Below are 24812 nucleotides of genomic sequence, written 5' to 3'. Positions count from 1 at the left end.
GTACTTTTTTAAAAGGAAAAAAGTCCTAAAATTTTCAATCAAACTTATATTGAAAAGTCATTTATATGCTTAAATTATCATAGTGATCTATTACATATTTATACTATTCTAAAGTAAATTTATTATCATCTTGAAATATATAACATCACTCTCACATTATGAAATTAAAAAATTCACTTTTAAATGATATATATGTATAATAGTTTAAACGTATAACTAATTTTAGAAATAATTTTAAAAGAAAATTTATGTTTTTTCCTTTTTCAAAAGTGAAAATTGCTTATACTTTTTTTTTTTTAAAAAAATATTTCTTAGTACATAGAATTGAGATATTTTTTTTTTAGAAAAGGTAAAGTCATAATCATAAAATAATACTCCAATTGAAGCATGCCCTACCGCCATCTGCACATAAAAAAAAGAAGATCTAGTGCACTGGCCACTGAACAAACGTCTGTTCATTCTGATTTCTCAATGAACTTCCTTTCACTAACTTTAAACAAAAGTTTTAAAAATAAAACAGTTGAATTCAGAATGGAGCTGAATTAATGGAATCATGGCGGATTCGGTGCATGGTCCAACAAGCTTCTCCACTCAAGCCAATGCTCTCCTCAGAAAGAATTTTACTTTTCAGGTTTGCGTATAACCTACTCTCCTCGACCTTATTTATGGAATTTCACGGGATATAAAAAACTCATTTGTAGAATTAGAGCACCTCATTTGTGGAATTTCACGGGATATATGTTAATGTTGTATTTTGTTCGGAATTGATGTTATTTTTGTGTTCATGATATTGAAAAATTTATGTGTTTATAAACGTGATATTTACTTATTCTTCGTGATTGTTTCTCATTTTGTTGTAGAAACGAGATATCAAGTCTAATATTCGCCTCATTTCGGTTCCTATAATACTTTGTTTATTACTAGTTTTCCTTCAAAATTGGGTAAATAAGGAGTTGGATAAACCATGGAACCGATGTGGCTGTAAATGTATTGACGAAAATGGTGAAGGCAAATGCGAAGAAGTATGTGGTATCGAATACTCAGATTTGAACCAAGCCATCAGCTGTTCAATTCCTAGGCCACTGGAGTGGCCACCCTTGTTACAGATACCAGAATCAACGGATCGTGCTGTACAAACTGATTTTATTTCATATGGGGACTTGCCTGATGATTCGTGCAAGATATCGGGTTCCTGTCCAGCTACTATACTTCTAACTGGAACTAATCAGACTCTTGGAGAAAGTATGAATTGTTTTTTTTTTGTGATCCTAGTATACTAGAAGTGAATTGAGTATTTAATTTCTATGTGTATGTCGAATAATGTGGAATTTAATAGGTATGGGTACAAATTTGTTCAGCAGTGGATCAACTCTGGATTACTCTGACATTTTCTATAGCTTAGCCTATAATGTATTGGTGAGCCTCTCTGTATTCAGCTTATTCTACTTTGTTATTTCCCTTGAGGTTCAAAATTTACTCTTTGTTTGATGATGAAACATCTTTCAAATTTTCAGGGCTCTGAGTCACAGACTAAGTATATGAATTTTCTTGAGGCAGCTTTCTTCTCTAACCAGACAGTCTACAATGTTCAGTCACAGTGTTCTCCTGACTTCACATTTTCCCTTCCACTAGATTTTGGTTCTGTCGCTGTTCAGCAAGGTAGTCAATTTGTGTTCATTGCTGCTTTCTGAATTCTGGCTAACTTTAACCATTTTGATGTTCTAGACATTGCATGTGTAATTCAGGAAAAAAGAACAAGGCTTAGGTGAAAAAGTAAACCTCTTTTATTGTAGAACTTGAGTATACATTTCATGGTTATTGTGTGACCCAAGTAGGATAAGTTTCTATCAGGGGAGATCTTTTTAACTTTGATGTTGCAGTATCACCATGCATCTCGGACTATCTGATTGAACATATTGGTTTATACAGTTTATAACTTTGTTAATTCCTGCTGCAGAGATAAGTTGTGTAAAAGGTTTACACTTGTGGCGTAATAGTTCTCATGAGATCAATGATGAACTGCATAAGGGTTACATGAACGGGAATCCAGAGAGAAAGATAAATGAGATAATAGCAGGTTTTTTGGTGCTCTTTGCATGAATGTCTTTAAGCATAAGTATGCTATTTCAGTATCACATTAATTATGCGTGTTTTTTTTTTGCAGCATATGATTTCCTTAACTCAAATAGGAATGGTTTCAATGTGAGTATTTGGTATAACTCTTCCTATAAGAATGGCAAAAGCAATCAACCTTTGGCTTTGACAAGGGTTCCTCGTTCAGTGAATTTGGTAAACTTTCCATTTCATATCTACACGCACATATTTGTCAAAATAATAAAATGCATTTCATATCTACATGCACACACACGTATATAATAAATAAGATTTGATGTATGCTTTTAAATTCAGAAAAAGACTTCTTAATTTTATATTCAATGATTGCCTTGTCTAGTTATTGGAACTAGCTGGATGGGCCATAGTCCAGTTGAGCATCTTACTTTTGATTTGCTCATTGGACTATAATCTATATTGTCTAATTTCCTTACTCTCTTCAGTAAGTTTAAAGAAGAGTTATAATTGATTATGACAAGCAGCAGTTGTTGAAGGCACCTGGTGTGATACCCCTGAGCTCGTTATGTTTCAAATTGTCTAGTTAATTGGCAAGAACCAAATTGTATCAAATTGACCATTACTAAGAAATATAAGTTGTCTGTTCCTTATCTCACTAGCAATTCAAAGGTCATCTGATTTTCTTCATGTTGCACTTCTTCTTGACTGAATGGAATGAATATCTACATTTGTTGAACGCTATGTACAGGCATCAAATTTTCTTCATGTTGCACTTCTTCTTGACTGAATGGAATGAATATCTACATTTGTTGAATGCTATGTCCAGGCATCAAATGCCTACATTCTGGATTTGCTTGGACCTTCTGCAAGAATATTGTTTGAGTTTGTCAAAGAAATGCCCAAACCAGAAACAAAACTCAATCTGGACTTCGCTTCTCTCCTTGGACCACTATTCTTTACATGGGTGGTTTCACAACTTTTTCCTGTAAGTATGTTGTGTTTATGCTCTATCGTGATGGGATTTGTTCAATTGACTGTCTCAATCATGTCAGACAAATCTGTTTTCTGTTGATGCTACCCACTGATGCCAACTTGTCAGCAATTCAGTTCCTAGACAACTTTCTTTGCATTCATCAACTGCATTGTTTAGTATTTATCTCCTTTTATTCCTTGGAGTCATGAGGAGTGAAATTTACTTCCTTATTCAGTCACTCTATGAGTTTAGGGTCTTCTTCTTTTTGGGTGAAAATCGCTTATTTCTTGGTTCATGTATGAGAATGAAAATCTGATTTATTCAAAGAAGAGCTAAGAAAATTATGCGCCCTCCATTTCCTTATGTGTCTTACTTCCACTTTTAGCTTTTTTCAAAAGAATGTCTTTTTATATATTAAGTAAGTTTTTATCTCCAACATTCACAATTCACCCTTGTGACATTCTTGTGTAGAATTAACATGGCATGTTTAAGACCACAAAATTCAAAGGGTACTTTTGGTATGATATTCACACATTTAGTTTAAGATCACAAAATCCAATAATCTTCTTTACATTCTTAAATTTTGTGTTCATTTATCATACACTTTCGGGCTTCTTTAGCTCAGCACCTTATCAGTCAAGAGGTTTGACAGAATGTACAGCAGCTTTCAACTTTTAGTATCTATGGAATTCCTTACGGGTTATTTTCCTTAGAAACAATATGATGCCTGGTTAAGCTTATGTTATTAATTTGTATCGGAGTAATTGTATATACTTAATAACCTTTATACAAATGTTTTCTTTTTATTCATCATATGATTCTATTTAATATTTTATGTCATGCTTATTGCATAATTAATTGTGTGCAGGTTGTTTTGATAGCTCTAGTTTATGAGAAGCAGCAAAAACTGAGGATCATGATGAAAATGCATGGACTTGGGGATGGTCCCTATTGGCTGATTTCTTATGCTTATTTTCTATTCGTAGCTTCTATATACATGTTATGTTTTGTGATTTTCGGCTCATTAGTAGGTAATGCTACAGCTACTCAGTTGAGCCCTTTCTGTTAACTGGAGTTGCCTGGTACAAATTTCCTTCATTTCCCCTTTTTCCCTTTTGCAGGCTTGAAGTTCTTTTTGCTTAATGATTACGCCATCCAGTTCGTGTTTTACTTCATCTATATAAACTTGCAAGAGTCCCTTGCTTTTTTAGTTGCTGCATTTTTCTCTAATGTCCAGGCAGCCACAGGTTTACTATCTCTAATAGAAGTTGTTGTTAATATTGCAACGATTGCACATATGAAAAAGAATGTTTATGAGAATGATGATGAACCAATTTTTCTTATTAACTTTCAGCAACTAATATTATATGACAGATTCTACTTACTTGACATTGTAACAGTCATTGGCTATATAATGGTGTTTGCAAATGGACTCTTGTCATCATTCCTTTTCCAGTTCTTTCTCCAGGATGAAACATTTTCCAGTAAGTTCCGTAATATTAAGGTTGTCTTGCAAACTCATAATTTTCATTGTTGGACCACCTAGTCACCCTCCAAAATGGCGACAGTCCTGTTTTATTGAAGCAGTACATTGGTACTGACCTGCAGTTCATTTGGGCCTTTTGAGGGGATTGCATCATTCAATTTCTAAAGTGGAAATTAAAGGCATGGTTGTCTCTTTTATCTGCTTTCTAGAGCTATCAGAAAATATGAAATTTTGTTTTAAGGGAAGTTATAGGGCTTTGTTCACTTTTGGACACACACTATTCCCTTCTCAGCGGAAATCTGCCTTAGAGATTGAACTGATTCTGGATTATATAAATTTTGGGAACTAAAAGAGTGGCTGGATGAAGGGAAAGGGAAGGCAGAAAATCCAGGGAATTGACGTATCCCAAACCATTAAATTTCCCGAGAAGAGGGGTTCAGTTGTGTTGCTTTAGGGCAATACAACTACGAGAACCACTCGTCCTATTGCTACTGTCAAACCTACTATTTCCACGTTGTTATTTTTAATATTTTCAGGCTTTGAACGAAAATTGGAAACAATTACTGTTAACCTTCTAACTTCCCCTTTCTTTACCAAGGAGCATGGACGTTATATTATTCATTAGGTGAAGAGGATCAACATGTCCTTTCCTTACCTTCTGTGCAAAAAAATCATGTTAGAATTGAGATACTGGTGTGTTTTGTTTGGCTTTGTTTCTCCTGATATTTTGTTTTAGTTGTTGAAAATATTTTAATTGGATATTGCTTCAGTTTTGTACTAATCTTCCGGTGAACACTGTCATGACATTGTAGGAGGCTGGATTATAGTTATGGAGCTATATCCTGGCTTTTCTCTTTTTCGTGGACTTTATGAGTTTTCCCATTATGCTTTCAAGGGTAATTATTTAGGAACGGATGGTATGAGATGGAAAGACTTGAGTGACCGAAAAAATGGAATGAAGGAGGTCCTAATTATTATGTTGGTGCAGTGGTTGGTGTTTCTCTTTCTTGGTTATTACATTGATCAGATTGCTTCATCAGGGAAATATTCCCTATGTTTCATGTGGCACTCTAGAAAGAGGCCTTCGCCTTCCTCTAGGAAACATAGTTTTAGAAGGCAGGGGTCTAAAGTTTTCGTACAAATGGAGAAGCCTGATGTTGCTCAGGAGGTAAATGTTTAACATTTCTCATGAAAAACCTTTTTGCAGGGTATGTTTGTCACTGTCTATAATACTAACCATACGGAACTTCCTTTCAACAGAGGGAGAGAGTTGAACAGTTGCTCGAATCAAGTACAGGTCATGCTGTCATTTGTGACAATTTGGAAAAGGTTTATCCAGGGAAAGATGGAAACCCTGAGAAATTTGCAGTGAGAGGATTGTCACTTGCTTTGCCTCAAGGGGAATGTTTTGGTATGCTAGGTCCCAATGGTGCTGGCAAAACTACTTTTATTAACATGGTCAGTCCTGTTGTCTGTTCTGTGCTAGATATATCTTTGTAAATCTTAAGTTTTAGTCACTCAAGGATGTAATCTTAGAGTAGTCACTACTTTAAATACACATTCTGACTGCCTCACATTTTGTAGTCAGTTAAGCTGCATACTGACTCTTTATTTATGTATTTAGATTGTTAAAAGTGAAACTCAATACCCTTGATCGATAATTTTCCACTAACAGATGATTGGGCTCATAAAACCAAGCTCCGGTACTGCATATGCTCAAGGTATGGATATACGAACAGACATGGATATGATATACACCAACATGGGTGTATGTCCGCAGCATGAGTAAGAATTGCTTTTAGTTGACATTCGATCACCCCTTCCTGCAAATAATATCGACCTAATACTAATTGTCTTTTTCATTTGGGAGTTCATTTCAGCTTGCTTTGGGAGATATTAACCGGAAGGGAGCATCTACTTTTCTATGGAAGGCTTAAAAATCTTGAAGGAGCAGACTTGACACAAGTACGTTAATGGCTAATGAGTGCTTGTAAAATTGAACTTATAATCCAAAATCTGTTACAGCAGAATTAAGTTACAGCCAATTAACACAACTGATTAAATTGATTGTATTCCTCAAGTCCAGGATATCTTTACTGATACTATTCATTCTATAGCACAAGCAATTGATTGATTCTTTACGGGCAATGAATCGTCGAGGCAACTTGAAAGACTAAAATCTTGATAGACTTGGCTCCTCATCTAAATATATATATATATATATTTGGTTATTTATACTTTTCTGCCTACAGGCAGTTGAAGAATCTCTTAAGAGTGTCAACTTGTTTCATGGAGGCGTTGCTGACAAGAAAGCTGGTAAATACAGTGGAGGAATGAAGAGGAGGCTAAGTGTTGCTATTTCACTGATTGGAGATCCCAAGGTATGTTACTCCTTACCATCCATTCTCGTGGGAAGATATTCCGAGATGTGTACTGGTAATATGCTTGTGGTTTATGAAACTCTTTAGGTTGTCTACATGGATGAGCCCAGCACTGGACTGGATCCATCTTCACGAAGCAACTTGTGGAATGTTGTCAAGCGTGCAAAGCAAGATAGAGCAATTATTCTAACTAGTAACTTAACATTCGTTATCTTGTTTCTTTATTTACCCTTTAACATGAATGAACTATGTGCACCCAGGACAGTACTAACGAATTGTATGAAGGGTACTGATAAATGATAAACGAGATATTTGCCCCAAGCGCAACATATATATGTTGCACTTTGTGCAACCGAATTCTTCCCTTGCTAATTTCTTACCAGTGGTTAATGAGATCATTAATATGACTACTCATAAAGGATAACAATTTCAGCTCATTCAATGGAAGAAGCAGAACATCTATGTGATCGACTAGGAATATTCGTTGATGGCAGCTTGCAGTGCATAGGAAATCCCAAAGAGGTAATCTCAAGCATTTAAGAAGTCCTGCATATTTCTATTTTTGATCTTGTGGCGCGGTTCTAGAGTCATAAAAGCAAGAAGGTCCTTGGAAGTGTTGATTGAACTAAGGATTTGATAGCCAGGGCTAAGTCATTTTTGACCTCTCTCCATCTGCTTCTTTTTACGTGTAAACTGTTCTGACCATGTATATCCAACAGTTGAAGGCAAGATACGGAGGGTCTTATGTGTTTACGATGACGACATCATCAGATAATGAGGAGGAAGTGGAGCACATGGTGCAACGCCTATCCCCAAATGCCAACAGGATATATCATCTATCAGGGACACAGAAGTTTGAGTTGCCAAAGCAAGAGGTTAGAATTGCAGATGTATTTCAAGCTGTTGAAAAAGCAAAGAGTAGATTCACAGTTTATGCTTGGGGTCTGGCTGATACAACTTTGGAGGATGTGTTTATCAAAGTTGCTCACACTGCTCAAGCTTTCAATGTTCTCTCTTGACATCCATGATCACAACTAATCTAATACCACATTTTCTTGAAAGATAGAGTTCAAATAATTGTTAGACTAGGTCAGGAACTAACAGAGAAATCCAGTTAACATTGGAGGCGGAGGATGATTACCACCTGAGCAACCAAATCTTGTCCTATTTATACATCAATGCCCTGTCTCAGGCAAGGGCTTCAAATATATATAATCAAATATTTTGATTATATATATTGGATAAATCTCCTTGATATACAGTCAAACCTTGTTATAACATTAATTCGTTGTAACAACATATATATTCAAACATTATTTCAACAACAGAATATTTAAATAACTAAAAAATATACATTAAGTAACTATCCGAAATACAATGCAAAGAGCTAATGGTTTTAATAATCTAAGCTTTCGATCCGCATCAACTCTGTTTATGCTCATCCTCATCGGATTCAGATTCTGAATCTGCAAATCATTAAGATAAATACATGCAGTCTAAGATCACAAGCTGGAATTATATAATATTAACAATATTTTTTCTCCGTCCAACTTAGGTAACTCACTTTCCTATTTAATTTGTTCCTAAAGAAATACTATATATTATATTTCACTTGGAAACTTCTAATTTAACCTAATGAGATCATTTATACATAAATATCAACAATTTGCTTTAAAATTTCGTATAGTAAATAAATTTGTTGAAATAAAAGGCATCGTACGTAAAATGCATCATATAAATTGCATATGGATGAGTATTTTTATTTTAGTTATTTTTTCAGTAAACGAGTACGTAAAAAAATGACAAGATAAAAATTTTGATAATCAATTAACTGAACTAGCAGATACAATTTTTAATTACCTGATCGGACGTCATCAAATTGGCCTTTTTTCAGGATATTGATAATCACGCGGCATATGAGTGTCCACCAATATATGTGAAGCAGCAGCAAACATATCAGCATTGAATTTATCACAAAGTAAAGTATGATTCCATTTATATTTTGTTGTTTCTCCTTGTCCACTATGAAAAGAACTTCGTAGCTGCAAAAGCAATAATGAATCAATTATCTTTAAAAATAAATTAAATTACGTTATAAAACACGTATACAAAATATTAAATAATATAAATAGTATATCTATTTTCTGTTTTATGTGACTTAATTCGAAATACGATGGTCAATCAGACTAACCTTGTGCTATAGATAATGAAAAATGGGAAGTAGATTAGACGAAGTAATAGCCAAGACAATGCAAAAAGAGCGAAGGAAATATCAGCAACGCTATGAAATCCACTGTAAAGTGACATCTTAGCAATTTCCATCAGTACATCACTTCCATCATGAATTAATGCAGCCATTGATCCCGCACGTGCCATCCTGCACTTTTCTTTTTTTTTAAAAAAAAAGACTAAAAAGAAAATTAAAACACATAAAATCTCTAGTTTCTTCCGATCAATAAAAAATATATGTATACTGTATTCAACTGTTATATAGCTTGGACGTAGTTGGAGTAGAAGGATACCTTATTTTTATTATGATTAAAACGTCTGAACCTAAATATCATGCATACCGTGCATGTGTATAAAAATTCAAATTTTTAAATCTTTATACACGTTTAAATTACGTACCCGAAAATGTAAGACAAGAGAATCAGTGAAACTGATGTTATGTGATGAATCATATGGGCAGCAAAATCAGAGCGTCTTGTTTCCCAGTAGATCAATGCAAATATGGAGTACAAGTAAAATCCTCCAGCATACATGGTCCATCCTTTCAGCTTTAACCTGTGAAAGTTGTTTTTGATAGACTCTCGATTCTTCGACGAAAGAAAAAAAAAGAAAAGTATGTACACAATATCCTAAACTTACTTCATTTTAAGATCAGGCCAAACCTGATCTCCAGGGCCTGTCCAATAATATCGAGTATTTGTGAACCAAGGTTCGTTATAAGTAACATAAAGTGCAAATATCTCTGCAGATAGAAAATACATAAATTTCCATGCTGACTCCTTGAACTTGTTCATCTTCTTCCTCTTAATACTACTACCATTTTTTATCACCTTTGCGTCCTTCCCACAAATCATGCGCTTAGCCAATGCCTTACAATGCGTATCAGAGCGCGGTTAATTAATTAAATTAAAATAGCAAAAATCATATTAAATGTGTCCAAAATATTAGGTTTTGAACAGGTTCAGGTGTTCTGCATGAAACTCCGTAGAGTATATATTTACCTCGAAAACCAATCTGTCGAGTATGAATCGAAGGATGGGGAAGAAGAGAGCAAAGAAGGGAATAAAAATTAAATCTTTGTACTCACGGTAAGATTCTGTATCCCAATCCATATTGCAAACAAATTAAACTTTTAACAATTAAAATTTTGTTAATTAGCACTAGCTATTCGATAATATCATATACTAGTATTGATATATATGTTAGTACTCCTAACTTTTTGGTGCAATTTGAGTTTGGAAATTAAAAACAACTGGCTAAGACTTTCAAAACAAGTGTCAACTGTGAAACGTTACTCATCCAATACACAACGTCTAATAGGCAGAATATCTAAATATCATTCTAAACTTTGATATGTTTTCTTCATTTTTTTTAGGAACGAAAAAGTCATGTTCATAGATAATTAAGACTACTGATAGTTTAAAGGATCGGGAGAAAACATGTCAAAGTTTTAGAGGATCTTTAATTAGATATTTTTGTCATTTAGAAAGTTATTTATATTTCCTTCTAACGTTAAATTTCAAGCCAATTTTCAAATTTATAATTGCAAGTAGTATGTTATAATATGATTTGACTCATTCTCATTATATATATGTATTTTTTTATTTACTCTGATTGTATATTTAGATGAATGACACTTATTATATTTAAAATTTAGTGGTCTAGGTTAAATTTTAATAACATACTCTTAGTCATATATTGAAGACAAGTTAGAAACAAATGCACTGACTTTGGTAAGAAAAATCATCTTTGGCTAATTTGGGCTCCTCACTAATATCAATACTTTAGTTATACTTTTATATTTCTTTTTAATATAATTGATTTGATTTTAATTTTATTCATAAATAAAATCATAAATATTCTTAATATTAAATAAAAACTACAAAATACACATTAATATTCTCTCGAGATAATTCTCTACAATATTGTATTAAAAAAAAGATAAATTTCAGATCATACTTTCTAAATTACTTTAAAATATAACATTATATTTTTTATTTATTTTTTGTGAAAATCTTGTAAACCTCCTTGACACGAAAAAAAAATTTAAAAATCTATTTTTTTGTTTAGTAAAAAGATACTTAAGTATTTGTCGAATGAGTTTATGTCGAAGATGAAAAAAATTGGAGAGGAAAAAATATATTGTATAATTATATTTGTTTAACGTTTTAGAATATTTTGCGTTTAAAATAAAAGTTGGTCTTTCTTTTTCTAAATCTTTTTTTTTTTGCTTTTTTTTATTGATCTCATTACACTTTAATCTATAATTTTATTTTGTCAAATATTGATTTTTTTTTTTTAAAAAAAGGGGGAGTATTCTTAACTTTAGATTAGGGAAATGCTATTAATATTGGATATATAAAGTATATATCATGAAAATAATTATATTAACGAGGAGCTAAAATTAATGAAAGATGAGAATTTTCTTACCAAAATTAGTGAGTTTTTTCTTAATTTATTTTTAACTATGATTATAAGGCTTGTTTAATTAAATGTAATCCCGTTATACCACTTCCACACGTCCCTTAATGTCCAATCCCGTAATATTAGGGATTAATTATGATAATTAAGGATCTGAGTAGCATATACCATTTTTCTTTAAACATATTACCTCAAAACACAACAAAGAAACGTGTTTATCAATTTTTTTATTTATAAAAATATCACTCTTCTCTACTCTCAAAATTTAATATAATTTAATTACTATTATTTTTTCAATTGCAAGACTCCCTGTACCTTGCTGTATATTTTAAGCTAAAAAAAATGAAGATATTGAAAAGCGTATCTACATATAAATATATAATACCGATTCTATGTATATACAAACATGTTCTCGTAGTTGCCTTCCTTTTGAATTGGATCGAAATGATTAAAATGTTAATTTATTTATTAAATATAGCTCATGTTTTATGCAATTTATTTTATAAAACTTATGATATCGATGGCGATCTCAATGGGATTACACAATCTTTTGCCAGCCTATGACTTCTTGAACTTGGCTTCACGTTTCGACTATAGCTTGAGATAGAAAAAATTTTTTAAAAAAAAGTTTAAAAGAAATCCTCCTTTTATCTTAGAATTTAAGGGCAATAAAACATTTGAAATAGAAATAACTATGACCTCCGTCCATTATTGATTGTCATAATTTCTATGTTTAAAGTTAAATTATAAGAATTTTGACTAATATTATAAGATGTATTTTTTCATTATATTGATATATAAAAAATTGCAATTTATAGTACATTCATATATTTTTAGATATCTAATTATATTATTTAAAATATCAAATTAATATAATTTAATTTAACTTTAAAAATTAGTCAAATTAAAAACAAATATATTAAAGTCATACTATCTTTGCTCCTAATACATCACAATGCTAGCATGTGCCGGTCAAAGTCTAATGTAGAACATGAGAAATATATTAACTCCTCTATCCTTATGTGACGCTTTTCATTTTCGAGAGTCAAATAATTTAATTTTAATCGGATATTTATGTATGAAATTTTTAATTTTTTAAAATAAAATTTATATATTTATAAATTACATAAAGAGTATTATAAGTCACAATAATTTATAATTCAAAACGTTAAAATAATCTATGAAAACTTTCAATCAAAAATAGACTTATTTGAATCTCGAAATGCTAAAAGTTTCACATAAAATGAGACAGATTTTTTCCTAAGCAGTTTTATTTATTACACATAAATACATTAAGGTGTTACTTATCAAATTTTAACTTGATATACCTATTTAGTATTAAGAAAACCTTGATTAGTATAGTAAGTTTACTATATTATTCCTATTAATTTTGATAGAATTTCAAATATATTTGTGTATAATATTTTTTAAAGACATTAATTCAATGTTAAATAAATTAAAGATATAATATGATTTTTTTTTGTTTTCCTATTTTTTTCAAAAATGACAAATAAAAAAAATCATATGAAAAAATATTTGATAAATAAATTAGAATGAATAAAATATTTTCTTTCTTATTTAAGAAAGGTTTTAGTGCATGATTATTAGCTTGTAATTATGATTATGATCCTTATATTATTAGACAGAGCATATTTAATTTTGGGAAATGTCGAGGTACAATCTAATATACAACAACAAGAATTTACATAAAAAAGTTTAATATCATTATTAGACAATATAAATATATATTAATAGAGGTCGATTGTGAGATTAGACTTTGATAAGTTTCTCATGCCATGACTTAATCTTTTAAAATTATTAATATATACAGTATATTCTTTTAAGTGATCAAAGTTTATAAATTTTCTTTTTCGTGAAAGTTTTAAAACAAGAACAAATGTCAAAGTTGTGATTAAATTACAAAATTATGGTGATTAATATTACACTTAATCAATATTCATGGTGTTATGCGTTGTCCTATTTATTACATTACGTTTTTGAGAAGATTGAATCTGCTAATTGTAAACATCTTATGATTCAAATTTTATATTATTTCCATCCACTAATATTTGAATATTTTTCTACTTCAAATAATTTCGTAGATTCTAAAAATATCATATAGTAATAAACCAATAACACATGAACTAAAAGAATTGTTTCCTTGTTAGGAATATAATGAAACAGCATCGAAAATTATAAAAAAATGATATTACACCTAAGTTCATATAAATTAATTAATTAAACAAGAAATAATGAGAAAAAACAACATGTCTCTCACTTCTCTTTTTACTAATATATATATATATATATATATATATGGTTTTATTTGGAAGATTTTCATTTTTGTTAGGTATTTGCACGTTGATGTGTAAGAAATTTGTCTAAAAAGTGTATATAGGAGACATTAAGACATGTAACATAAACATAAATTAGAATTAGAACTAAATAAATGTAACAAATTAAAGAGTGCTATCATTACACATAGCAATAGTTAATGGCTTTACTTATCCTACACACATAATTAAAGTATGAATTCTATTTATCCCACGTATGAAGTTAATCCCTTCTTAATTCGAAGAAGTAATCTCGATTTATTTTTATCGGTCATAATTTATCATAAAAATAATATTTTTTTTTAATATATTAAAATTTAAAAGTGATAAATAAAAGTAAAAAGTTATTTTTTTAAAATATTAAACAAATAAAAGTAACACAGGAGAATATTAATTATGCCAAATAACAAGCAAATATGTCTTGTTTATTTATTTTACTCATAATGAAAGTTCCATAAAGTTTCATTATTTTTTTTCAATTAAGAAAGGAAACTACATCAAAGAAGAATCCGTGTCTGGATGTGTGAATCTGTTAATAATGAATTACTTTAATAGTTAGACTTTGAATAGAAAATTTTGATTAACTAATAAATCACACGATGACTTCAAGCAGAACAATGACATCTGGATTTTTCATTTCTTTTATTGTTGAGACATATGGCTCTTAGAAAGAATCTGATTCAGGTTTTATTATAAAATTAATACAAGTATAGAACCATATATTATATCAAGAAAATGCATTAATTGTTAGCCAACCATGATAGAAGAAATTATACTATTTCACTTTCTAATACCGTTGAAATCCGCATTTAATGGATGGTTATTTTGTAAGGATGGTTCTAGGAAACTGGGTGTAAATTTTCAGTAACTCAAAAGATTGTGTCATTTATTTGAAATTTTATACTCTCTGGTCATAGTTAAGGGGCGTGCATGATCTTACCATGATAAATAATTGTGGACAGAAAAAGTAACAAAGTAAAATAGGCTTACGATTTAATAATATAAATGGAATTTACTTGAGCTTTGTCGTCCTCTTTCCAGTGAGGTTTTTGATTTTTCTTTAGAACTTATGATTTAAAAAAAGTAATTGTGATTATTGATGATTTATAAATTTTAAATTTTTAGTTCACCTTTGATCATTTGTATTTAATATTCGAGTATGAAATTAAAAGAGCCATATTTTGAAATTAAAATGTCAAAAGGAACAACAAATTTCTGGATTGATCAAATGGGATAAAGTGTGGGACTCTCAACAACATACAAATTTAACTGATGACTCAATATTCGACTTATTATTTTTCATCTTCTTAATTGTGAGCGACCAAAACAACTCGTTTGATCAAATTATAGTTAAATCATACTAGTGAATTCTTAAAGGCTAAGTATTATACAGTATAATCCACAAGGCATATAAATATGCAGGATATTCATGATGTATATTCTTTTTATTCATTTTTTAAATAAAATACATTAAGTCAGATGTGACTCGAATAAAATAAAAAAGAGAAATAATTAATAATTAAAGTGTTGAAACTCAAAAAGGAAAGAAAACTTTCATTAAAAAAAAAAACTTAAGAGTTAGTGTTATAATCTAATATGAATAAAAAAAATATATACACACTTATTTTTATTTTTTCACTCGCTGTTTGATATTTATATTGAAATTTGATTAAGTAGCGCTCTGTCATAAACTCGAACATAAAATTAAGAAAAAAATAATCTAATTTACTGCACCACATTTATAACAGCGTAGACACTATTTTTCTACTAGTACAAGCACAAGAAATGTTATTATAAGAACTTTGAATGACTAAAGGTAACATTGTACTACTAGTAAAATTAGTAGACTTTGCAACTTTTTGAAAAGGACATTGAAGTAGAAAAATAACCAATGAAATAGTGTATGAACAAAGTTTTTTCTTTTAATTGGCTTTCAATGTCAAAGTGAAAATCTCAATTCGTTAGTCGTTACTTGTTAGGTAATGTGGAAATAACGAAATTGCTGATTTTCAATAATAGAAAATTATTTTCGGCGCGTGGCTAAACAAAACCAAACCGCGTGATGTAAAAAAGGGTAGTTTAGTCATTTACCCAGCCTCCTTCACCGGAATGAAAACGACATAAAAGGGCAATTTCGTCAATCAACTTAATTTCAACAGAAATTGACTTCTCTCAATCGATATATAAAGGAGATTCTTAAATTGAACTTCAATCGTTTCTTCATTCTGAGTTTCGAGTTCTCAAAAATTTAAAAAAAAAATGGAGATTTCTCAATGAACTTGTTTTTTTTTAACTAATTTTAAACTTATTTAAAAATTAAAATCAAAATCAAAAAGTACTTTTACTTCGAAAATGGCGGGTTCGGTGCATGGTCCAGCGAGCTTCTCCACTCAAGCCAATGCTTTACTCAGAAAGAATTTGACTTTTCAGGTTTGTTTTTTGTGTTTTTGGTTAATTGAGTTTATCTTCTTATTGCAATTCAATTTCAAAACGTTGTATTTGCTCGTTTTAATTTGTTTGTCCGATTAATATGATTTTAAGAAAACAAATAATACTGTTGAATTTCGTGATCTTAGAATATATACAAATGTGCTCTAATTGTATGAGCTTAGATATGCCATGAGCAAAAATTAAAGCTACAGAGTCGTTAAAAAAGAAAGGAGATTTTTTTGAATTGGACTAAAATGGAAAGTAGATCAAACAGATCGAAATAGAGTGAGTATAATTAATGGTTGGCATTTATAATTTGTATCTGAAGCAAAAATATATTTTTTATTGGTTAAATAGACTCTCCATACATTATTTTTAGGTAAAAAAGTGATATTTGCAATACTGTATTGTAATCTGAAATGATATGTTTGCAGAAAAGAGAGGTCAGGTCAAATATTCGTCTCATCTTGGTCCCTGTCATACTTTGTGTATTGCTAGTTCTCATTCAAGTTTTGGTCAACAATGAGTTAGATAAACCATCAAACAATTGTGGCTGCAAATGTATTGACCAAAATGGTGATGGCACATGTGAACAAGTATGTGGTATCGAATACTCAGATTTATCCCAAGTCGGCAGATGCCCGATTCCTAGCCCACCAGAATGGCCTCCCTTGTTACAGATACCGGCACCAGAGTATCGTGCTGTTCGAACTGATTTTACTTCATTTGGGGACTTGCCAGATGATTCTTGCAGAATATCGGGTTCTTGTCCTGCTACTATACTTATGACTGGAACTAATCAGACTTTTGGAGAAAGTATGAATTCGTTTTTTCTGTGATCCTAGTATACTTGAAGTAAATTGAGTATTTTCTCTGATAGGCATTTCTAATGTATGTCTAATTTTATGGAACTTAATAGGTATGCGTAGAAATTTGTTCAGCAGTACTGGATCAACTCTCAATTCCTCTGACATTTTCTACAGCTTAGCCAATAATGTCTTGGTGAGCCTCTCTCTCCATTTAGTTTATTTTATTTTTCTCATTCCCTTGATATTCACTATGCATAGGTTCAAAATTTACGCTTTGTTTGATGATTAATTACCTTCCGATTTTCAGGGTTCTGATTCACCAACTGAGGTTATGAATTTTCTTGAGTCAGCTTTCTTCTCCGACCTGCCAGTCTACAACGTTCAATCGCAGTGTTCTCCTAACTCCACATTTTCTATTCCATTAGATATTGGTACTACAAATATTCGGCAAGGTAGTCAACTTATCTTCTTTACTGCTTTTTGACTTGCCTTAACTTTTTTTATGTTTGATATTGCATGTCTAAATTGAGGAAGAAGGCATAATACTTAGGTTGAAAAAGTTTACTAATTTGGTGTATAACTAACATTGGATTAGTTTAAGCTTTAGCCAGTGAACTTGAGTCTAAATGTTGTGGCTATGGTGTGATCTTAGTAGGAAAAGTTTCTATTACGCAAGATTTTTTAGCTTTGATATTTTATAGTTCAGCCCGAGCATGCTTTTCAAACTATTTGATTGAATTCTTCGGGTTTACTTGACGCAGTTGTAACCAATAGGAAGATAAGCACATGCGTTGACATTCCGTTAAGATTATATACTAGTAGTTGAGTAATGTCAAAAAAGTTGGATCCTTCCACACCAACAAGCCTGTGTATTTCCATATTTAGTTTTTATAATTTACAGCTTTGTTAATTGTCTGCTGCAGAGATAAGTTGTTTAAAAGGTTTACACTTGTGGCGTAATAGTTCTGATGAGATCAACGATGAGCTTTATAAAGGTTACAGGAAGGGGAATCCAGAGGAAAAGATAAATGAGATAATAGCAGGTTGTTCTGGTGCCCTCTGCATAAATGTCCTTACGTATAGCATGCTATTCCAGTATTGTCTTAACTTTGTATGATCTCTTTTTGCAGCATATGATTTCCTTAATTCAGATAGGCATAGTTTCAATGTGATTATTTGGTATAACTCTACCTATAAGAATGACACAGGCAATCAACCTATTGCATTGACAAGGGTTCCTCGTTCTGTGAATTTGGTAAACCTTTCACTTTCTACTTCCTTGTTCTTCTTATGTAAATTGTTCTTGGCCCTTGTAAATTCTGTATTGCTGATCATAGCACAGTGAAGGAAATCCTTAATAGATAATAGATATCATGAAAATCAGTTCCATTTACTTGAGTAGGGCATGACTGGGCACGGGGTGGATATTTGGAGTTCTCAGTGCATTTCTACTTTTCCCTTCTTTATGATGCTCTAATCTCCCAAATAAATTTGTGCATGTTTTGATACATCAGTATGTGTAAATAATTATAATTTAAATATCTACATGTGCGCACAGATATATAAATAAGATTTGCTGGTATGCTTTGAGGGTGGAAAGAGACTTGTTTCAATTTAGTACTTTATGGCTGCCTTGTCTAGATATTGGTACTAGCTGGACAGACCTTAATCCTGTCCTTATACTCTTGATTGCTCATTAGACCATACTATAGATTGTCTAGTTTCCTTAGTCTCTTAGTAAGTATTAGAGTAGAGTAGTACTTAATAATGACAAGAAGCAGCTGTTCTTGAAAGAGCTGGAAGTGGTAATTCTGATCATATTTTTGCTTCATAAGGGAGCTGGATAAAGTAAGTTCTTTTGCATTGACAAATGTAATTGTCAGCTCATCATGTTGTTATTTGTCCAGTTAATTAGCAAGAACATGTTTCAACATTGACCATAATTAAGAAATATCAAGTTGCCTGTTAATTCTGAGTATCTATGTATGCAATCTCTGTTGATTCTTTATGAAAGGCTAATTGTAGTTATACTAAACCTATTCATGTTATTTATGTGTTAAATTCTTGCTAAATGTTGTCTACAGGCATCAAATGCCTACCTTCAATTTTTGCTTGGACCTTCAGCAAAAATGCTGTTCGAGTTTGTCAAAGAAATGCCCAAACCAGAGACAAAACTCAGGCTGGACTTTGCTTCTCTACTGGGACCACTATTCTTTACATGGGTGGTTTCACAACTCTTTCCTGTAAGTTTATATGTCCTATTTAATCGTAATGAACTTGTTCAGTTGGCCAACTCCATGGCAGACAGATTTGTCTTTTATTAATGCTATTGTTGATGTCAACTTGTCACATTTCCAAGACAACTTCGCTTGTTTAGTATTTACCTCATTTTATGTGTTGGAAGAATGAGGAGTGAAAGTAAACATCTTATTTAGTCACACAGTATGAGTTTTAAGTCTTCCTTTTATTACTCTTTTGCTGAACATGGTTTATTTCTTGGTTCGTGTACGAGAATAAAAACTTATTTTGTTGATAGAAGAGCTAATAAATATTAGTTCTTTAGGACTTCTAAACTGTTAATTCAGTTATTCCAAGAAATACATACTAGAATTCATCATAGTAAACATGCATTTAACTTCTTTTCATAGTGTCAGGCTTTAACTCGGCACTTTGTCAATCATAACATTTTTCTAAGTATTACTGCATCTTTTAGCAATCAGTATATCTGAAATTCCTCCAATGTGTTTATTTTATTTATTATCATACCTTGTTTGATTTTGTCTTATAAATTTGTGACACAGTAATTGCATAAACTATCAGCCTTTATACAGATGTTATCTTTTAATTCATCGTATGATCCTACATAATTTTTTATGCGTGTCATATTTATTGCATGATTTATTGTTTGCAGGTTGTTTTGATAGCTCTAGTTTATGAGAAGGAGCAGAAACTAAGAATCATGATGAAAATGCATGGACTTGCGGATGTTCCCTATTGGATGATTTCTTATGCTTATTTTTTGGTCATATCTACTATATACATGTTCTGTTTTGTGATTTTCGGCTCATTAGTAGGTAATTTTACAGCTACTCAGTTGAGCCTTTCTGCTAACTGGAGTTGCCTGATAAAAATTTCATTTTTCCCCTTATCCCTTTTTGCAGGCTTGAAGTTCTTTTTGGTTAATGATTACAGCATCCAGTTCGTGTTTTACTTCATTTACATAAACTTGCAAGTAGCCCTTGCTTTTCTAGTTGCTGCGTTTTTCTCGAATGTTAAGACAGCCACAGGTTTGATATCTGCAATAAAAGTTGCTGTTAATATTGCAAGGATGAATCAATATTTTATATTAACTTTCAGCATCAAACATGATACGACTAATTCTTCTTACTTGACATTGTAACAGTCATCGGCTATATGATGGTGTTTGCAAACGGACTCTTGGCTTCATTCCTTTTCCAGTTTTTTCTCCAGGATAATTCATTTCCCAGTAAGTTCAGGAAATTTAAGGATGTCTCACTTATTCTTTGATCATCTAGTTGGAACTATAAATAATGATTCTCATAGTTGCAACACCTGGTCACCTTCAGATTGATGATTTGAAGCAATACATTTATACTGACCTGCAATTCATTAGGGACCTTTTAAGGGGATTGCATCACTCAGTTTCTATAGTGAAAGTTAATGGCATGTCTGTCTATTTTATCTTCTTACCTAGAGCTCTCAGGAACTACTAAATATGTTAACGGGGAGGAGAATTTTGGCAGCACATATTTAAAAAGGTAGGGTGAAAGGCAGTAAAGGGTCAGGAGAGAAGAAAAATTCATATTCATGAATCCTTCAAAAGTCAAAAGAAGGAAAGTTAAGTGGTTAGAGTGCTGCAGTCCCTCATCATTCTCTACCACTTCATCTAGACTAAAAAGTTCATTCTTTCTCCTGACTGTATTTAATATAAGTGGCTTTACGTTATAAAAATTTAAGGAATGGGATGAGAAAGTACTAATTCAAGTTTGATAGGATTCTAATCCAGTACTCCAAATTAAATATATACAACAGTTATCTTTTTACAATTTTCTGTTGGATTTGCTGCTGCAATGTTGGTTTATTAATTTGCTGCCTTTAGTTTGTAGTTTTACCATATCCTGGGGCGGGGGAATTATAAATATGTAGAAGGAAATGAGGGGATGGAAGAAAGGTGAGCAACCGTTCCCTAATGTCTCCAGGCTTTGAATGAAAATACGGAACAAATTACTGTTTTCCTTCTAATGTTCCCTTCCGTTACCAAGAAGCATGGGAGCTATATACTTCATTAGGCGAAGATAACAACTTCTTCTCCTGTGCCAAAAATAATATTAAAAATTGCGATAGTGGTTAGATAGTTTTGCCTCTATTTCTCCTGATATTTTGTTTTGCTTTGTTTTTCACCTTTGTATAATCTTCTGGTAAATGCTATCATGACTTTGTAGGAGGCTGGATTATAGTTATGGAACTTTATCCTGGATTTTCTCTTTTTCGTGGATTGTACGAGTTTTCCTACTATGCTTTCGTTGGTAATTATATGGGAACAGATGGTATGAGATGGAAAGATTTGGGAGATGGAAAAAATGGAATGAAGGAGGTCCTAATAATTATGATAGTGCAGTGGTTGGTGTTTCTTGTACTTGCTTATTACATTGATCAGATTACGTCATCAGGGAAAGATCCCCTTTTTTTCTTGAGGAACTTCCGGAAGAAGTCTTCACATCCTATCAGGAAACTTAGTTTATCAAGGGAGGAGACTAAAGTTTTTGTACAAATGGAAAAGCCTGATGTTTCTCAGGAGGTAACATTTAATGTTTCTCGTGAAAAACATTTTTCTCTTGTCATTTGTTCCTATCTACAAAACTAACCATATTGAACCTCCTTTCAACAGAGGGAAAGAGTTGAGCAGTTGCTCGAATCAAATACAGGTCATGCCATCATTTGTGACAATTTGAAAAAGGTTTATCCAGGGAGAGATGGAAACCCTGAGAAATTTGCAGTGAGAGGATTGTCACTTGCTTTGCCTCAAGGGGAATGTTTTGGTATGCTAGGTCCCAATGGTGCTGGCAAAACTACTTTTATTAGCATGGTCAGTCCTGTTGTCTGTTTCGTGTTAGATGTTTCTTTGTAAATCTTATGTTTTAATCACTATGTAACCTTTATAACTTCAAAAACACATTCTTAGGGCCCTCCTTCTTGTAGTCGGATATAATGTATACTGATTCTTCTTTCATTTACTTAGATTACAAAATCTGAAAACTCTACACCCCTTAGTGATCTTTTTCTGTTAACAGATGATTGGGCTCATAAAACCAAGCTCTGGTACTGCGTATGCTCAGGGTATGGATATTCGAACAGACATGGATATGATATACACCAACATGGGTGTATGTCCGCAGCATGAGTAAGAATCTACTTTTTATTTAGTCAAGTTTATATATGTGATCCCTTCTCCTTCCTGCAAATATCCGTGTCATGATACTAATTGCCTTTTTTTTCATGTCGAATTTCGTTTCAGCTTACTTTGGGAAAAATTAACAGGAAGGGAGCACCTACTTTTCTATGGAAGGCTTAAAAATCTTAAAGGAGCAGTCTTGACACAAGTAAGTTAATGGATCATGTATTAACTTTTTACTCAGGCTTATGTGGAGCACTTGCAAAATTGAAGTTTTCGCTGTTAGAGCAGAAATGTCGATTCAGTTATGTTACCACCAATTAGCATAACTTGTCCCATTGCCAGGATATTGTTACTGATATCTATATCAATAGCACAAGCAATTGGTTGAGCCTTCCCCCTCTCCTCCCTCTCTCCTGCCTAACTCACCAAACAACTCCCCAAGGTCCTTAAAGTACATGAGATGTTCAAGTTTCGGGATTGGAATAAGGGCAATTAGTTGTTGAGGCAATCTGAAAGACAAAATGTTGATGAAATTGACTCATCAAACCAGATGTTTTTTTTATGTATTTGGGCTCATTATACCTTTCTATCTACAGGCAGTTGAAGAATCTCTTAAGAGTGTCAACTTGTTTCATGGAGGCGTTGCTGATAAGCAATCTGGGAAATACAGCGGTGGAATGAAAAGGAGACTAAGTGTTGCTATCTCACTGATTGGAGATCCCAAGGTATGTTAGTGCTACCATCCATCCTCAAAGAAAGACAATCAAAGATGTGTATTGATATTCTTTTGTGGTTTATGTTTTTTCCAGGTTGTCTACATGGATGAGCCTAGTACCGGACTGGATCCAGCTTCACGAAATAACTTGTGGAATGTGGTCAAACGTGCAAAGAAAGATAGAGCAATTATCCTCACAAGTAATTTAACGTTACTTCTCTTACTTCTTTCTTGCGCTTTTTGACCTGAATTCATGTAGGTTTCTCCAATTACGCATGTTCTTTAAACAACAGTATAAAGTAATCATAAAAGTACTGATAATGGGATATTATGTGTTGTACACTAGTTTCATGTCTTTTCTCATTAATTCAGATGTCCTAGCCCAACATATCTTGGATTTTGCACACCTGAATTCTTTCCTTGTTACTTCCTAACCCCTGGTTAATGAGACTATTAATATGACAACTCATAAGGATAACAATTTCAGCTCATTCAATGGAAGAAGCGGAGCATCTATGTGATCGACTAGGAATATTCGTGGATGGCAACTTGCAGTGTGTAGGAAATGCCAAAGAGGTAATTTTGAGCCCTTAAAGAAAATTTTGAAATCCTGTACATTTTCTGTGCTTCCCTCACTGTTATGAGATTGTGGAAAAGGTACTCTTCTGATAGGATTAGTAATGTGTTCATAAGTAAGAATGAAGGGAATTGGAGACTTGGTAGGCTAAAAAGTTCAGTTTTGAAATATAATATGCTGCCAGTGTTGACTCAGTTTATATATTTTTCGATTCATACCATTATTTTTCCAACTGTTCTGACCATGTAATCCCCTGCTGGATGACAGTTGAAGGCAAGATACGGAGGTTCATATGTGTTTACGATGACAACATCATCAGATAAGGAGGAGGAAGTGGAGCAAATGGTGCGACGTCTATCCCCAAATGCCAACAGGATATACCATTTATCAGGGACACAGAAGTTTGAGTTGCCAAAGCACGAGGTTAGAATTGCAGATGTATTTGACGCTGTTGAGAAAGCAAAGAGTAGATTCACAGTTTATGCTTGGGGTCTGGCTGATACAACGTTGGAGGACGTGTTTATCAAGGTTGCTCGCACTGCTCAGGCTTTCAATGTCCTCTCTTGACATGCATAGTAGCTCCAATATCTACATTTTATAGCAGCTCAAGTTTCTCATTTTGTGAAGATTTTGTCTGTTTCACTCTATCATACATTTTTATTACAACATTCATTTCATGTAGATATATACTTATATGTTTTTTGGTACATTGGAGGATAATGTAAATATCATTTTTCATAAATGATAATATATACAGTCTTCTTCCCAACATTTTTTCATACTGAAGTGTCGATGGCACAATTGTTTCATGCCTTCATATTTTTTGTCTTTCATTTAAATGACTACTTGTATGGATACATTACTTGTGTACTCTGCAGAGTATTTTTGGTGAGAGTTCGAAAATCAGCCTCAAATTTGGTGAGAGTTTGTCAAATAACAGCCTAGAGAAGATGGCAATTTTATTTGTTTCTG

General features: G+C 32.2%; 3 protein-coding genes across 7 annotated transcripts; 2 read left to right on the top strand and 1 right to left on the bottom strand.

Moving 5' to 3' along the window:
- Positions 1-394: 394 nt before the first annotated feature.
- ABCA3 (ABC transporter A family member 3) lies at positions 395-8240 on the top strand. 4 transcript variants are annotated; one of them, NM_001366366.1, is made up of 18 exons: positions 439-631; positions 861-1242; positions 1337-1416; positions 1515-1659; positions 1958-2077; positions 2165-2289; positions 2897-3055; positions 3912-4074; positions 4165-4290; positions 4444-4527; positions 5342-5697; positions 5790-5987; positions 6205-6314; positions 6410-6494; positions 6782-6910; positions 6998-7103; positions 7344-7432; positions 7630-8240. In NM_001366366.1, exons 1-18 carry the CDS (start codon positions 554-556, stop codon positions 7927-7929), a joined length of 2835 nt encoding a protein of 944 aa, NP_001353295.1. In that variant the 5' UTR covers positions 439-553; the 3' UTR covers positions 7930-8240. The 4 variants fall into 4 exon arrangements, with proteins under 4 accessions (XP_010318973.1, NP_001353295.1, XP_069150924.1 ...); XM_069294823.1 differs by having other exon boundaries at positions 925-1242; positions 7630-8235; XM_010320671.4 differs by having other exon boundaries at positions 395-631; positions 4165-4527; positions 7630-8235.
- LOC101252975 (alternaria stem canker resistance protein 1-like) lies at positions 8168-10607 on the bottom strand. Its single transcript, XM_069295565.1, has 6 exons — positions 10141-10607; positions 9779-10008; positions 9539-9694; positions 9102-9287; positions 8771-8952; positions 8168-8376 (listed from the first exon to the last, which is right to left on the bottom strand). Exons 1-6 carry the CDS (start codon positions 10249-10251, stop codon positions 8333-8335), a joined length of 909 nt encoding a protein of 302 aa, XP_069151666.1. The 5' UTR covers positions 10252-10607; the 3' UTR covers positions 8168-8332.
- A 5440-nt stretch (positions 10608-16047) lies between these two features.
- Positions 16048-24609, top strand: ABCA2 (ABC transporter A family member 2). 2 transcript variants are annotated; one of them, XM_010320670.4, is made up of 18 exons: positions 16048-16323; positions 16758-17139; positions 17243-17325; positions 17440-17584; positions 18056-18175; positions 18263-18387; positions 19217-19375; positions 20044-20206; positions 20294-20419; positions 20536-20619; positions 21596-21951; positions 22042-22239; positions 22445-22554; positions 22669-22753; positions 23145-23273; positions 23358-23463; positions 23751-23839; positions 24108-24609. In XM_010320670.4, the coding sequence occupies exons 1-18, from the start codon at positions 16246-16248 to the stop codon at positions 24405-24407; spliced, it is 2838 nt and encodes a 945-aa protein (XP_010318972.1). In that variant the 5' UTR covers positions 16048-16245; the 3' UTR covers positions 24408-24609. The 2 variants fall into 2 exon arrangements, with proteins under 2 accessions (XP_010318972.1, XP_069151665.1); XM_069295564.1 differs by having other exon boundaries at positions 16104-16323; positions 20044-20419.
- Positions 24610-24812: the final 203 nt, after the last annotated feature.

This window comes from Solanum lycopersicum, chromosome 3, assembly GCF_036512215.1.
Source record: "Solanum lycopersicum chromosome 3, SLM_r2.1".
NCBI lineage: Eukaryota > Viridiplantae > Streptophyta > Magnoliopsida > Solanales > Solanaceae > Solanum > Solanum lycopersicum.
This window is presented reverse-complemented; position numbering and strand designations above follow the sequence as displayed.